This window comes from Chanodichthys erythropterus, chromosome 19, assembly GCF_024489055.1.
Source record: "Chanodichthys erythropterus isolate Z2021 chromosome 19, ASM2448905v1, whole genome shotgun sequence".
NCBI lineage: Eukaryota > Metazoa > Chordata > Actinopteri > Cypriniformes > Xenocyprididae > Chanodichthys > Chanodichthys erythropterus.
This window is the reverse complement of record NC_090239.1, coordinates 11,065,472-11,079,286: the sequence shown is the minus strand read 5'-3', so window position 1 is coordinate 11,079,286 and position 13,815 is coordinate 11,065,472. Positions and strand designations below refer to the sequence as shown.

Sequence of the window (13,815 nt, the reverse complement as noted above, 5' to 3'; positions counted from 1 at the left end):
AAAATAAAGTGTTAGCAAATATTAAGCAGACAGTCTTCTAATACTCTAACACTAATGAAAGTTAGTTGACATGTAGGCTACTTAAAGTCAACAGAATGTCTAAAGAGTATGGAAGCTTGTTTCTGCCACTGAATAAAAAATAAAAAAGGTAATTGCGACTTTTTATCTCACAGTTGTGAGTTTATATCTCGCATTTCTAGTTTTATAACACTTAATTGCTAGTTATAAAGTCAGAATTGTAAGTTATATAGTCAAAATTAGGAGATATAAACTCACAAAAAAATCACCTTTTTTCCTCAGAATTGGACTTTATAACTCGCAATTGCAAGTTTATATCTCTCAATTCTAAAAAGTCAGAATTGCAATAAAAAGTCAGTATTGTGAGTTTATGTCATGCAATTGCGACTTTATAATGCAATTGCGAGAATTGTGTGATATAAAGTCGCAATTGCGTTATAAAGACGCAATTGCGTGATACAAACTCACAATGCTGACTTTTTGTCGCAAGTGTGACTTTATATCATGCAATTCTGAGAGATGTAAACTCGCAATTGTGAGAAAAAAGTCTGAAATGTGAGATAAAAAGTCAAAATTATCCTTTTTTTTTATTACATAGCAGAAACAAGCTCCCATAAAAGGGTCCATCAAAATAAAGTGTTCTCTACCAAAACATTTAGTGGAAGTTAGGTTAAGATTAAGGTTAGCTAGTTAAAATGTCTGAAATTCTTTACAGCATTTTAATAAAGCCTTCTGGTCTTTGTCTTTCAGTTCTCCCAGTGATCCAAAGTTGGCCACACAGTCTCAGACCGTGGCATCCCGAAGTGGGAAGAAACCACCCTGGACAGCAACTGCTCTTGCTGTGGAAGCTAAAGAACTAACTCATGCTGTCAGAAGCATTCTAGAGCTAGACTGTAAGTATAAGTGGTATGTTTTCAGCTTTGTCAAACTGTCCAAATTGCATCTGTTTCTTATGTCATTTTGTCTGACCCTCATGTTGTTGTCTGACACTTGACCCACTCTGTCATGTAAACATTTATCTTATGGCACCAGCAATTTGTGCTGAACTGTGCTAGATGAGATGTTATCATTTGTTATTGAAAGATGGATGCACAATATTATCTGTTGACAAAAATGTATTACAGACTTACAGGTTAGTGTATGGTTTCATTTCTAACATGACTTTTTGACTTTGGTTTACCTTAAGAGCCACATTAAGTCTGCTCATTTAGCCATTGCATGAACCCCTGATCCCATTCAGCTTTGTAATTCTCCAGAAAATATGTAGCTTACCTTCCAGCAATGTTTGACCTTACGCAAATGCATCTAATGACCTGTAGAGGTCAAAACATTGGCAGTCTTTCCATAATTCCATCTCATTATAAGCCTCTTAAACCAGACACATTATAGCGTCATTATGACCAAGATAATGCTTATTGTTCAAATTTATAGAACCTATTCAGATAGAATTTATGGAACCTCTTTTCTCCTTTTCAGCAGAGTGCCTAGTGATCTACGTTTAAGTTAATTTAATAATCTGCTTGTTTGTTCTTTTTTATATATATATCCTGTCTGCTCAATTACTTACAATGTAAATGTTTTATATCTTATATATTATATAACTACCTTAATCATGAAATCTAAGCCATTTAGATGTGTACAGTGGAAAAAAAAATAGGTCAATCCCTTAAGAAAACTCAATACAAGGTGTATTTGCTGCTAATACAAACCATTTAGATCTGATTCACCTCACTGCTGCAAACGTTGCCTGGATACGAAGCTAAAGCAATTGTCTCTTTGTTGCAATTGTATATAATGTCACATGTATACAACATATACACATTTAGAAATGTGTCCTTGGTGGGATAACATGTTTACATTTATAGTTTTCATTTATTTTAAGTTGAACATGTTTTTCTACACAACAATGATTGTTCATGTCATCTTGATTTGACTGACAGTGTTTACTAAATGAAAGAATACTATCTTGTTGGCCTAGTTAAGTTGATCCAGCTTGTCAAAACATTACTGATAGTAGTGCATCCAAAGCGCAGTTCCTGAAAAAACAACAATAGTAAGAGGCTGCCTTTTCTTTCTCAGGATTTTTCCTGATTAACATTGGATGTCCAACACACTCTCTTAAAACTGTCATGAAGTCATGAAGTAGAATGTCGGATATTAAAAAAAGACCTGATATAGTGAGATTTAATAATAATATAGTCAGATAGTAATAATAACTGAAGTATCCTGTTCTTTGTATCTCAAGAAAGCATGTTGATCATGTTCCTGATTACAGACCGGCATGATTTTCTTGCATGTTAAAGGAAACAGACAGTTCTCGGACTCTCTGCAACTCAGACAAAAGTGCATCTCTGGCCTCCTTGTATTCAATGAATACATGGTCTAAACAATGAGGTTAATCAATAACAGACTTGTTTTTCAACCATTTTCTGCTTTTGAATAAATTCTGTGCAGGGAGTATTTTTGTGAATTTGAATAGTGAATTTGATTAAATTATATACCTGAGAGTTCCTAAAACTTGAAACCACATTTTTGGGATTGAGGGCTCCAAATGTAATAATAAAAAATAAAAAACATTGGTTGACCATCAGTCTGATTTTTAGTGCAGGACACGTTCTCCTTAAAAGGGATAGTTCACCCAAAAATGAAAATTCTGTCATCATTTACTCACAATCATGTTGTTCCAAACCTGAATGACTTAATTGCTTCTGTGAAACTTTTTTTTCCCCCTACATAATGAAAGTCAATGGGGTCCAAAAAACAACAACATTGGATCCCATTGATTTTCATTGTATTAAAAAAAGAGAGAGAGACGTTTTCAGAATATCTACTTTTGTGTTCCACAGACGAAAATGATGACAGAATTTCCTTTTATCGGTGAACTATCCCTTTAAAGTTGGCATGAAACAGAAGATGTGATAGTCTTTTGTTCCCTATTGTGATGTATATCCGAGTGAAACGGCTTCCCAAACAAGAAAAAATGTAGGGTTGGACTTGATTTTGTCCATCTGGAATTAAAGGGATAGTTCACCCAAAGATGAAAATTCTGTCATCATTTACTCAACCCTCAAGATGTTCCAAACCTTTAAAAATGTATTTGATCTACTGAACACGAAGGAAGATATTTTGAAGAATGTTTGTAACCAAGCAGATGTCGCCCCCCATTGACTAACATGCTATTTTTTTTCCTACTATGGTAGTCAATTGGTTACAAACAGTCTTCCAAATATCTTCCTTTGTGTACAGGTTTGGAACAACTTGAGGGTGAGTAAATGATGACAGCATTTTCATTTTTGGGTGAAATATCCCTTTAATTGGGTCATTGTGGTTTGCTATTTCTGTGATCTCATGCAATGACAGGTTGTCCCACCCTCACGTCATCAGAGAAGTGATGAGATGTCGCTGCAAGAGGGAGGGGAAGGGACTTTGATTAAACATTATGAGGGCACATGAATTAAAAAAAAAAATAAAAAAATCATGTACACAGATAAATCATTGCTGTAAATCAAATACTGTAGTATTCCATAAAATAATAAGAACTGTCAATTTTGATTGTAAGGTGACTATAAAAAAATATGATTTAGCAAATGGGACGATTTAGCAACTGTTTGTTGTTTCTAATGTTTCTTGGTAACTTAAATTTCCAAGGTACCAAATGATGCACAAAAAACGGAGACGGACAGACGGATGGATTAAGGGAAGATAGAAGACTCTTTGGGTCAAAGGATCAGTGAAGCTGAGGGAGGAAAAAGCTAAAGTGATTGCTTAGGGGACAGAAAACGTGTTCCACACACCTGGCAGCATGTGACCTCTCAGCGAGTGATGCTCACGTTTTGGCTGAATGCTCCCCTGCGGGGGAGGACGAGGCAGGCTTTGAGTTGCACATGGAGGGCCACCCTCATCACACTGATTGAAACCAAAGAGAGCAACCTCAGCCCAGCACAGAGACAGGCAGTGGTTTCCACGTGATGGATATTCTTTCAGCCATGTGACAGGCTGTGTACCACTCTGTGTCTCATCAATACGACAGAGGGGGTGAAGATATACAAATATATATATATACAAATGGGCTAAAATAAGGTTGTACATGCCTTAGTTTTATCATTTAAAGGGATAGTTCAACCAAAAATGAAAATTGTCATTATTTACTAACCCTCATGTTGTTCCAAAGACATATTACTCTATTTCTTCTGCAGATCTCAGAAGAAGGCATTTTGAAGAACGTTGGAGAAATCACAGAGACATTTTATAACATATCTTATTTTGTGTTCCACAGAAAAAAGTCATACAGGTTTGGAACGACATAAGGATGAGTAAATTATGACATAATTTTCATACTGGCCCTTTAAGAGAGAAACATCAAATCAGATTTGGGAAAGCTTCTGCTGCTCATCCCATTTATATCTGATTTACTGAGGTGTAATTTGAGATTTCAGTATCATAGTGTTGATCTAGTGAAATTATTCTCTCTTGGTTACTAGAGCAAGGCCTTTAGAAAACAAAGAGTTGATTGAATTAAAGAGGCATGTGATGAGCTATACTCTTGCTATGTCCCAAGGCTTAGGCAGTAACGGTTTGTGATCACTCTAGACACGTCAGAACACTCAATATAAACAACTCAATTAAAAAAAAAAAAATAAGCTGTAGAATTTAAAGACTCAAGTAGGTTGACAGCCACTAAAAATAGAGCTAATGCAATTTTTTTTTAAAACATTCTGTTTATATTCTGAGAAATGAGCATTGAAATCTCCCTTTTTTCTCAAGGCTGATAAAGATAACAGCCGCAGAAATTAGTTATGATTAACCAAGGGTTAGGTTTAATTATGGGTTACCCAGGGAATGTTCCCACAAAATTCACTAACGTTTTGTAAAGGTTATGTAAGTGTTAGAACAAAACGTTCTTTAAAAAATGTTTTTGGAACATTCTTATAACATTCTCGCAATGTTGAGAGAAAACGTTCCTAGAACAAAGATCTTGGAACTTCCTAATGAAATTATTTTTACTTGAACATTCTCGTAGCATTGAGAGAAAACGTTCTTAGAATAACTTTGTCGGAACATTATTATTTGCTGAATGTTTTTGGAATGTTTGCATAAAATGTTGTGAAGTGAAACAATTTCATGAAACATCCTGAGTGTTTTGTCAAAGTCAAAGTCAATTTTTTGTAAAGTGCTTTTCACAATTCACAAGCAGCTTTACTGAAAATCATGATGTTAGAATGTTTAATAATATCTTAAAATCTTCATGCCATATAGTCGCATTTAGCAGATTTCCAGCTAACAGGAAATGTTTTCAGAACTTTGGCTAACGTTCTGGCAAGGTTCTCTCAAAGTTATGAACAAACGTTAATAGAACGTTCAAATGTGTCTTTAAAAGCATTCTCAAAATTTGACCACAAAAACATTATTTTTTTGGAATGGTTTAGTTAGATGTTCATCTAACACATTTTAAACGTTACTACTTGTTTGATCATTAAAGAGAATGGAAGAGAAAAGAACATGAAATTCACGACATGCATAAGGAACAAACAATGAATGCAAGTTGTATATAAAATGTACAGGCAAGCAGGTATAATATCTGACTTCATTGAACCTAATGCATTACACTAAGCAATCAGGATTTCCCCTTCTGTAACAGCGTTTCATCTGATTCTGAACTAGATTCTCTCAATTTCGAGGCCGTGTCCTCCGCAGGTCGCATTTGAAGGCTGCAAATGTCATCAAGGATGTATTATTTAAGTAAAAATCATAATAAAATTGACTGTTATTCCTCGTGAGGTGTAAAATATGGTCATATTCTAAAATATTCTTTCTTACTTTGCAATCTAACAGTTACTTTTCATAAATGAGACTGCCTCGATGATTTATGCAGCCTCCAAAATGAGACGCAGCTATGCGCATGCGCTCCATTCCACACCATTTTTAAACCCAACATTCAGACAACCGTTACCCTCTACCAGTCTTTCTTCAACCTGAAACATCACAGAGCATTTAGTAAAATTACAGTGTTTTTAAAAGTCTTTATGAAACAGTTCATTTATATATATACAGTAGAACACAATTTTCTGTTGTTTTCCTTTTTGTATTGTGTTGTTTTTTCACGTCTTGTTAGTTTTGACTTGTGTGCTGTCTAGATGTATGTTTCAGTTTGTGTTCTTTTGTTCCTTGTTTAACTTGGTGAGGTTGTGTTTTTGGTTTCGAAAAAATGTAAGCTCTTTACGATTCCATGTTTTGGACTGTGTACTTCCGAGAGACATAGTTTAGATTACAATAAAATGTGAATCTTAAAGTAAAGTCTTATCTGTTATTTCAAATATTTAATGCACTTAGAAACTTGTATACTCCAGAAAAAAAATGTAAACATAAATATAAAATTATAAATGATGAAAAATGTTTTGCAACAGTTTTTGGTACTTTTGTTCATTTGAGTCCATACCTGTCGCTGTAAGAAATAAATTGCTTACATTTGATCTTTTTTTATAATTAATATAAACAAATATAAGCAGGGCAGCTTATTGGCTCAGTGGGTAGCACTGTCATCTCACAGCGGCCTTTCTGTGTGGAGTTTGCATGTTCTTCCTGTGTCAGTGTGGGTTTCTTCTAGGTACTCCAGTTTTCCCTCACAATTCAAAAGACATGCATCATAGGTACTAATATGTATCTATGTACCCCCCCAAAAAATAAAAAATAAAAAAAATAAACAAGTTTAGGGGAGGGGTCATTCTTGACTTCACCCACTGTAATAGGCTTGCTGAGTCCATAACGGAAAAAGTTTTTAATTCAACTTCTTCAAATGGCACTCGATATGACAAGCTCACAAAACTGATGTACATAATCCTCAATCGACTGATCCTCCTGATGAAGACAATATCAGATAGACCGGGTCCATGATGATCTGGATATCACTCAGCTGCTGGATCTGTAAATGGCGAAGTTTTCTGTTATGATCTGCTCCATGACTTAGGTTAGAGATTCAAATTCAGCTTGATTTGGACAATCCAGAATCCAACAATCCGAACAAGCAACAGGGGAGAAAACACAGGCAAAAATGGAAATCTAGAAAACAGGCAGAGAATCTAAAAAAAAAAAAAAGGGGGGGGGGGGGGAACAGAGGAAACCAGGATAACATTTAGAAATGCAGTGTAACAACATACAAGACTTCGCAAAGACTGACAGAAACACAGGGCTTATATAGGCAGGGTTAACAAGGGCGGCTGTATGTAATGAAGCATAATGAGTACAGGCTAAGGGTTATGGAAAATGCAGTTCATGAAGCAGTAAAGGAGACAGAAGTTGCGCCCTCTGGTGGCTATAGGCACTCTGGCTGGCAGGTGTGACAATGATAAATGGAGCATTACTTGTTGTTAGCCAAAATTTCTTTCATACATTTTCCACTCATTTGTTAGTGGAAATTTAGATGACACAAAATTTACTGTAAATTCCCATAGGCGCTACAGAATATATAGCCAGGGATATTTGTTTGTAGAAACTTGAGACCACATGAATTATTCTTTGGCCTTTTCTGTCAAAATGTTGATTGTGTGTGAAATCTAGACAGTGGGATACTCTGTATTCTTTTCTTCATTTTTTTTTTTTTTTTTTTTCAAATAAGATCATGTTTCTGATGAGAAAGCCATTATAAAGTCATGTCAGGGCATTGTGTATGCCAGCAGACTTACTGTCACTGGTACTTCTTGCATGTACAGAGGGAGTGTCCAGATCTAATTCTGTCAGGGATTTGTTACCTCTTTATGGTGGCACGTACTAATAAGATTCTGACCGGTCTCGTATTCAGCCTTCAATAGTGTCTGCTTACGTTTTTCATTTTTTGACTGAGATCCATTAATTAAAACATGGCACACATCAGTCCTCTATCGGACGCTTTTTCATTTCCAAAGCTGTGCATCAGTCTTAAAAAAGTGCTTTTTTTTCTCTCTCTTTTTTTTAATTTTCACATTATGCAGATATTCGAGGACATTTAGCATAATCATGTGTGACCCCATTTGATCCAGTTGCCAGGAAATTCTCACGGTCACTTGCCTTTCAGGATCAAGAGGATCAGCGAGAAATGTTGCAATGCCTTTTTTTTATTTTGGCTACAGATTCTCATTTTGTTTGTTGTCCTCACATAGAGTAAATCTGATCTCTCTTCGTTCACAGGTTTACCTTATGGCTGGGATGAGGCGTTCACTGCAGATGGAGTGAAGTACTACATAAAGTAAGTGACGAGACCTCTTCAATTACACACTTGCATACATTCACAAAATCTTTGTTTCTGCCCCCTTTTCCCAAAAGTAAATGACAGTTCTCATGTTTTGAAGAGTGCTTCTTAAGTTGTTTGTGCAGCATGAGATATACGGTTTGACTTACAGTAAGCATTCTCAATAGATACACTAGAAAGAACCACACTACAACCAACAAAATGACACGGAATTGCTGATATTGCTTTGAAAGCAGCAGACTCTTCATATTGATATTGACAAAATGTATGTAACCTCATCTCTAGAGACAAGAAACACATCTCCATGAGCATGTTCTTTTATTTGCATAACTTTCAAAACAGCCTATATGAATATTGCAGACATCTATCACTCTTTTGAGAGTTTTGATGTCGCACGCAACACCACACCCATGTCCATGCATTCTCCATTACACCTGCACCAGAGCATTCATCTCCATGCACAAGATGCATGTTTATAGGTGTACTGTATGAACCATTCAGTAAATTTGGGTCAGTAAGATTTTTTTTTTTAAGTAATTCATACTTTTATTCAGCGAGGATGCATTAAATTGATTGAAAGTGACCGTAAAGAATTTTACATTGTAAATAATATTTCAAATGAATGCTGTTCTTTTAAACTTTCTATTCTAAACCAGAGGACTATTTTCAAGAAATAATAAGAAAATTTCTTAACTTTTTCCCTGCTAGCGTTCTTTTAAAAAGTTGCCTGCCAGCACCAGCATTTTTGATAATTTTCACAAAAATTTCATGGCCCCTAAAATATTTTGTTGTATGAATATCTGAACAGTGAACTTGCAATATATCAAGAGCCTTTGCTTTTAAACAACAACAACAAAACATTTTATTCTAGCTTCATGCATTCTTTTTTTATTTCATTTTTTTTTTTAAAAAAGGAAATTTTCGTCAATGGCAGGGAAAGAGTTAAAGGATTAGTTCACTTTCAAATGTAAATTAGCCCAAACTTTATTCAACCTCAAGCCATATGACTTTCTTCTTTCCGATGAAGAAGTATGAGCTGAAGAAATTGCTTCCATCAACTTTCATCCATCATAAACATACTCCACACGGCTCCAGGGGGTTTAATAAAGGCTTTCTGAAGCGAAGCGATGCACCATCCCTATTCAGCTTATGGAAAAAGTGTAACTGACGCAATGCCAGTTTACACTTTCTTCATAAGTTAAATACAGATGGCGGTCTGGCGGAAGCTAGATATTTTACTTCATAACTTAAATATGGATTAACCCCCCGGAGTCGTTTGGAATATGTTTATGATGGATGGATGTGGATGGAAGCACTTTCTTCAGCTCATGCTCATGACCCCTGTTCACTAGCATTATATACATAGGATACATCAGGATGTTTATAAAAAAATATCTCAGATTGTGTTCATCAGAAAGAAGAAAGTCATATATGCCTATAGTGAAAGTGCTGCAGGTCAAGGTTCCTTATATGACTTTAGGGGGGTGTTCCAATTTGGTTATTTTATGGTCACATAAGAATGTTACAATGAGGATATTTGGGACATTAACTGAACGTTGCCACATGGTCCTCTGTTGGTCATTTAATAACGTTCCCGATATGAGTTTAGGGGGACGTTCTATTTTGTTTATTTTATGGTTGCGTGAGAATGTTACAAAGAGGACATTTGGGAAGTTAACAGAACGTCCTATAGTAATAGCCCCCAAAACATTCCCAGAACATCCTGATTGTTCCCTAAAGGTCCACCTTTTGAGAACTTTTAGGGAACGTTGCGTAAGGTCCTGAGAACGTTGCCTTCTACGTGGGATATAGCACCTTAACCACAGCAAAGAACCGCTGAAGAACTGTACAGGGGCTTTACAGGTTCTTTATACAGTAGCAGTGCTATATTACACCTTAACCACAGCAAAGAACCGCTGAAGAACCAATTTGTTTTAGAGTGTAGGATGGCTTGAGGGTGAGTAAAGCTTGAGCTAATTTTCATTTGAAAGTGAACTAAGCACAAATCAGCATCTTAGATTGATTTCTGAAGGATCACTGAAGACTGGAGTAAATTCTATTGAAAATGCCAGCAGAAAAATAAATGTTATATTTTAAAATGGATTATTACTATTTTAAATTGTAATAATATTTCACAATATTACTCTGTTTTTACGTTTGATCAAATCAATTTAGCCTTGGTGAGCAGAAGAGACTTCTTTCAATAACAATCAGAAATCTTGCACAGGTACACAGCAAAATCCCCAGAGTTAAATCAGCTCTGCTCAGAGTACATATGGTCCCTCTCTAAATAGTGTTGAAATAACACTGAAGCAGAGTTCAATTTATTGAGATAATTAAGCAATTCATTAAGTAGAGATTGCGCATTAGTGATGAACACCTGCTGTTAACAAGCAGAATCACTGAAGAAATAAGAAAAAACACAAGAACTACAAGTGACTTAAGTCACAGCCTTATTAATTTCTTAATTATCTCATTAACTTTAACTCCGCTTCAGTGTTACTTTAACACTATTTAGAGAGGGACCATATGTACTCTGAGCAGAGTTGATTTAACTCTGGGGATTTTACTGTGTAGTGTATCTTTTTAATCAAGATGTCATTTATTAATTGGATGTTTATTTTTTCCTCCAGTCATGAAACTCAGACGACATCATGGACGCATCCTGTAATGAGATCTTTGGGTCTGTCAGAACCAAGAACGAATGACCAAACCCTGAACTCTCCGGAATCCACAGCCTAGACTGAGTTATATGTTATATGAAACAAAGTTATATGTGCATTATTAAAAATGACAATCAGATACAAATCTCTGCATTCAATAAATGAATCTACAGACCCCCACACATGTAATGCAGACAAAATATATATACATAGACATATATATTGTTTGTCCACACGTCATGTGCAGGGCTCCGTATTAATATTACTTTTAACATTAGCTGATAAACTGATATTGAAATATGCAGCAAATACTCCAGAGCTCTTTGATGGTTTGAGAGTTTTTGAGTGTTTTTGTGTCCGTCCACTGTTTTTCTGACATTTTAGGAATTTCCCCTCATGTTCCCCTCATCTTTCTATTCTGTACCTTGACAAAAACAATGGACAGACCCAATCTGTTTTTGGACTTTCAGAAAAAGTCAAAAATAATTGCACTTGTTTGAAGTCAAAGGACGTGGCCTCTTCGGTGAAGCAGGAACTTTGGAGGAACACAGTGAGTTAATCAGGATGGACTGTTTCTGTGATGTTCATTCAGTCTGGCTTGTGTTTGCTGCAACTTTGATCCACTATTTGAAAGCATTTGTTCATACAGTAGATTTGTTGAAACAGGAATTTGTTTTTCTTGTTCAAACTTCCTCGAACCAGCTCTGCGACAGTTCTTCAGGAATCATTGCACGGTTCTCTATAATTGTTCTCCATATAAAGACGCATTTTAATTCTGCCGTTATCCTTAGTGGACTTTCTAGCTATTTTACAACTGTGAAAGTGTCTTCTCTTGCATGTGCAATTAGTTCTGCGCTTCCATTAGAAATGTGAGTTTAACGTACCCTAAGCCTTATGTGTACAATTTCTTGGAATATGACATAACATGGCGCATATGCTTTGTTGTGCATTCACTCTGCCTAACAGCGTATATTTAGCCTCAGAGATCTCTTTATGGTAGATCATGAAGAGTTATGTTTTTCCTTTTAATGTATGAATACTTTTGTGGTTGTATTAAAGATCAACTGATAAAAACCCATTCACATTTTTTGCCTTTTAAAAGAATATTAGCTGGATCTGTCTATTTCAGGTTGAGTGTGCACTTCACAAGCACTTCACAACCTAGGCAAGAAATATAGATTTTTTTTTCTCTCCATGGCAGATATTGTTATACAGTGTACTGTAGATGCTCATAAAAGCTCTTCCATCCCATACAAAAACAGTCCTTTTAATTATGAATTATTCACTATTATAGTAGCTTAAACTAAACTGAACTAATAATATACTCAGTTCAAATTTATTAAAACACTGAGCAAAAAGATATCGGATAAGAAAACCTTCCATTCAATTCGACATTATTGTCTGACAGTATTTTGCATATGTTTTCATTTATGATATTTTGGAAAGCATTCTCATCAAAATGTTCTATAAAAAATTATAATAATAACAGTTTAATTACATAATAATTACAGTCACAGTGATAAGAACAAGACTTTCCTTCACAAGTGAAACGCATATCATTGTGCTTAAGATTTCGTAATTTGATTATGTCAGATTGCTAAAAAACATAACAATTCAGGAGTTAATAGCCATCATTAGTGAGTTTTGGTACGACTTGTCCTCTTAAAAGATTTCAAAAGATGACATTAATGACAATGAATTAATCATTCAGGAGTAGTTACAGGTTTCTGTTTAGGTCTGATTGCCTCCTAACTAGTTGCAATCTGTTTCCAATTTGACAGACACATGTTACAACATGTGGTTTAGTTGTTCCAAATTAGAGGAGGAGTGGACAGTCATGGCCTACTTTTCTGCAAAGCAACGTCACGTCTGATTGCTTTAGCAACCAGTTACCAAGGTAACAAAAAGAAGAAAGACAAGTTCTATAGGACACTGATAGAGAAAACCATTTTCCTTTTTACGCTCAGTTTGATGTATTTAGAAAATCACTTGCATTTACTCTTCATTTGTATATATCATGTGAACGTTTATCTTCAGTAGTGGTCAGATCTGAATTATAAAGTTTGTCACGTACACATGAATGTACTTTGAAAGATAATAGGCTATGTAAGTCATTTGTTGGATGACATGGGAGGTGTCTCCTGAAAAAAGCAGCACAGATTACGGGAACCAGTCGAGTGCATACCATAAGTTTAAATCACTAGTGGGAGCTTTCATTTTCCCCATTTTAAAAGTGTTAACAGGGTTTTTAAGCTTTGTTTATATGATCGTGCTTGGAAACAGTATGTCACACTGGTCTATTTAGTTGATGCATCATTCTAACTACCTATAATGAGAATTATTACATGGAATTATATGCTAACGGTATAATAATATCCAACTTTTGAAAAAACACTGACTATATAGAACATTTTTAAGCCTCCCTCCCTTGCATATTGATTTTTGGCCTCCAAATGCTGACTGACTCACTGCCTACCTTTTCCAAATAACTTGATATAGCCTACGGTCATTCTCTCCAAATACAGTTTGAGCTAAAGGTAATTGTAGTAGCTTTAAAAAATAGTAAATTTGATAACAAAATAGTGGGGTAACAACAGCAGTCTTTTTATTTAACACTAACTGAGATAAGTATACAACTACATTTACTATAGTAGACTTGTACTTTAAAGCAGGCAAATATGAGAACACAACAGTATAGGCTAACCCCAGTAGTCACTTTTTTCTCTGTTTACATTTTATGTGTAAACTATAATGAGCGTATAATACATCTGCAAATCTCCTATGACAGAACATATTGTGTTCGACATATGCTTAAACTTTGACATTCGCAGTTTTCAGATGCAACAAGATCTGTTCAGGCTAAACTACGCCTCTTTATTGGACTGTAAGCTTTCGATTTTTCAACCGCGTGTA

General features: G+C 35.3%; 1 protein-coding gene across 1 annotated transcript in view; it reads left to right on the top strand.

Moving 5' to 3' along the window:
* stxbp4 (syntaxin binding protein 4) overlaps window positions 1-11,661 on the top strand; it is a 44,624-nt gene extending 32,963 nt beyond the window's left edge. Inside the window, exons 20-22 of the mRNA XM_067369680.1 lie at window positions 769-911; window positions 8,179-8,236; window positions 10,873-11,661. Of these exons, the coding sequence (XP_067225781.1) occupies window positions 769-911; window positions 8,179-8,236; window positions 10,873-10,981 (310 nt within the window). The 3' untranslated portion in view covers window positions 10,982-11,661. The remainder of the gene's footprint in view (window positions 1-768; window positions 912-8,178; window positions 8,237-10,872) is intronic.
* Window positions 11,662-13,815: the final 2,154 nt, after the last annotated feature.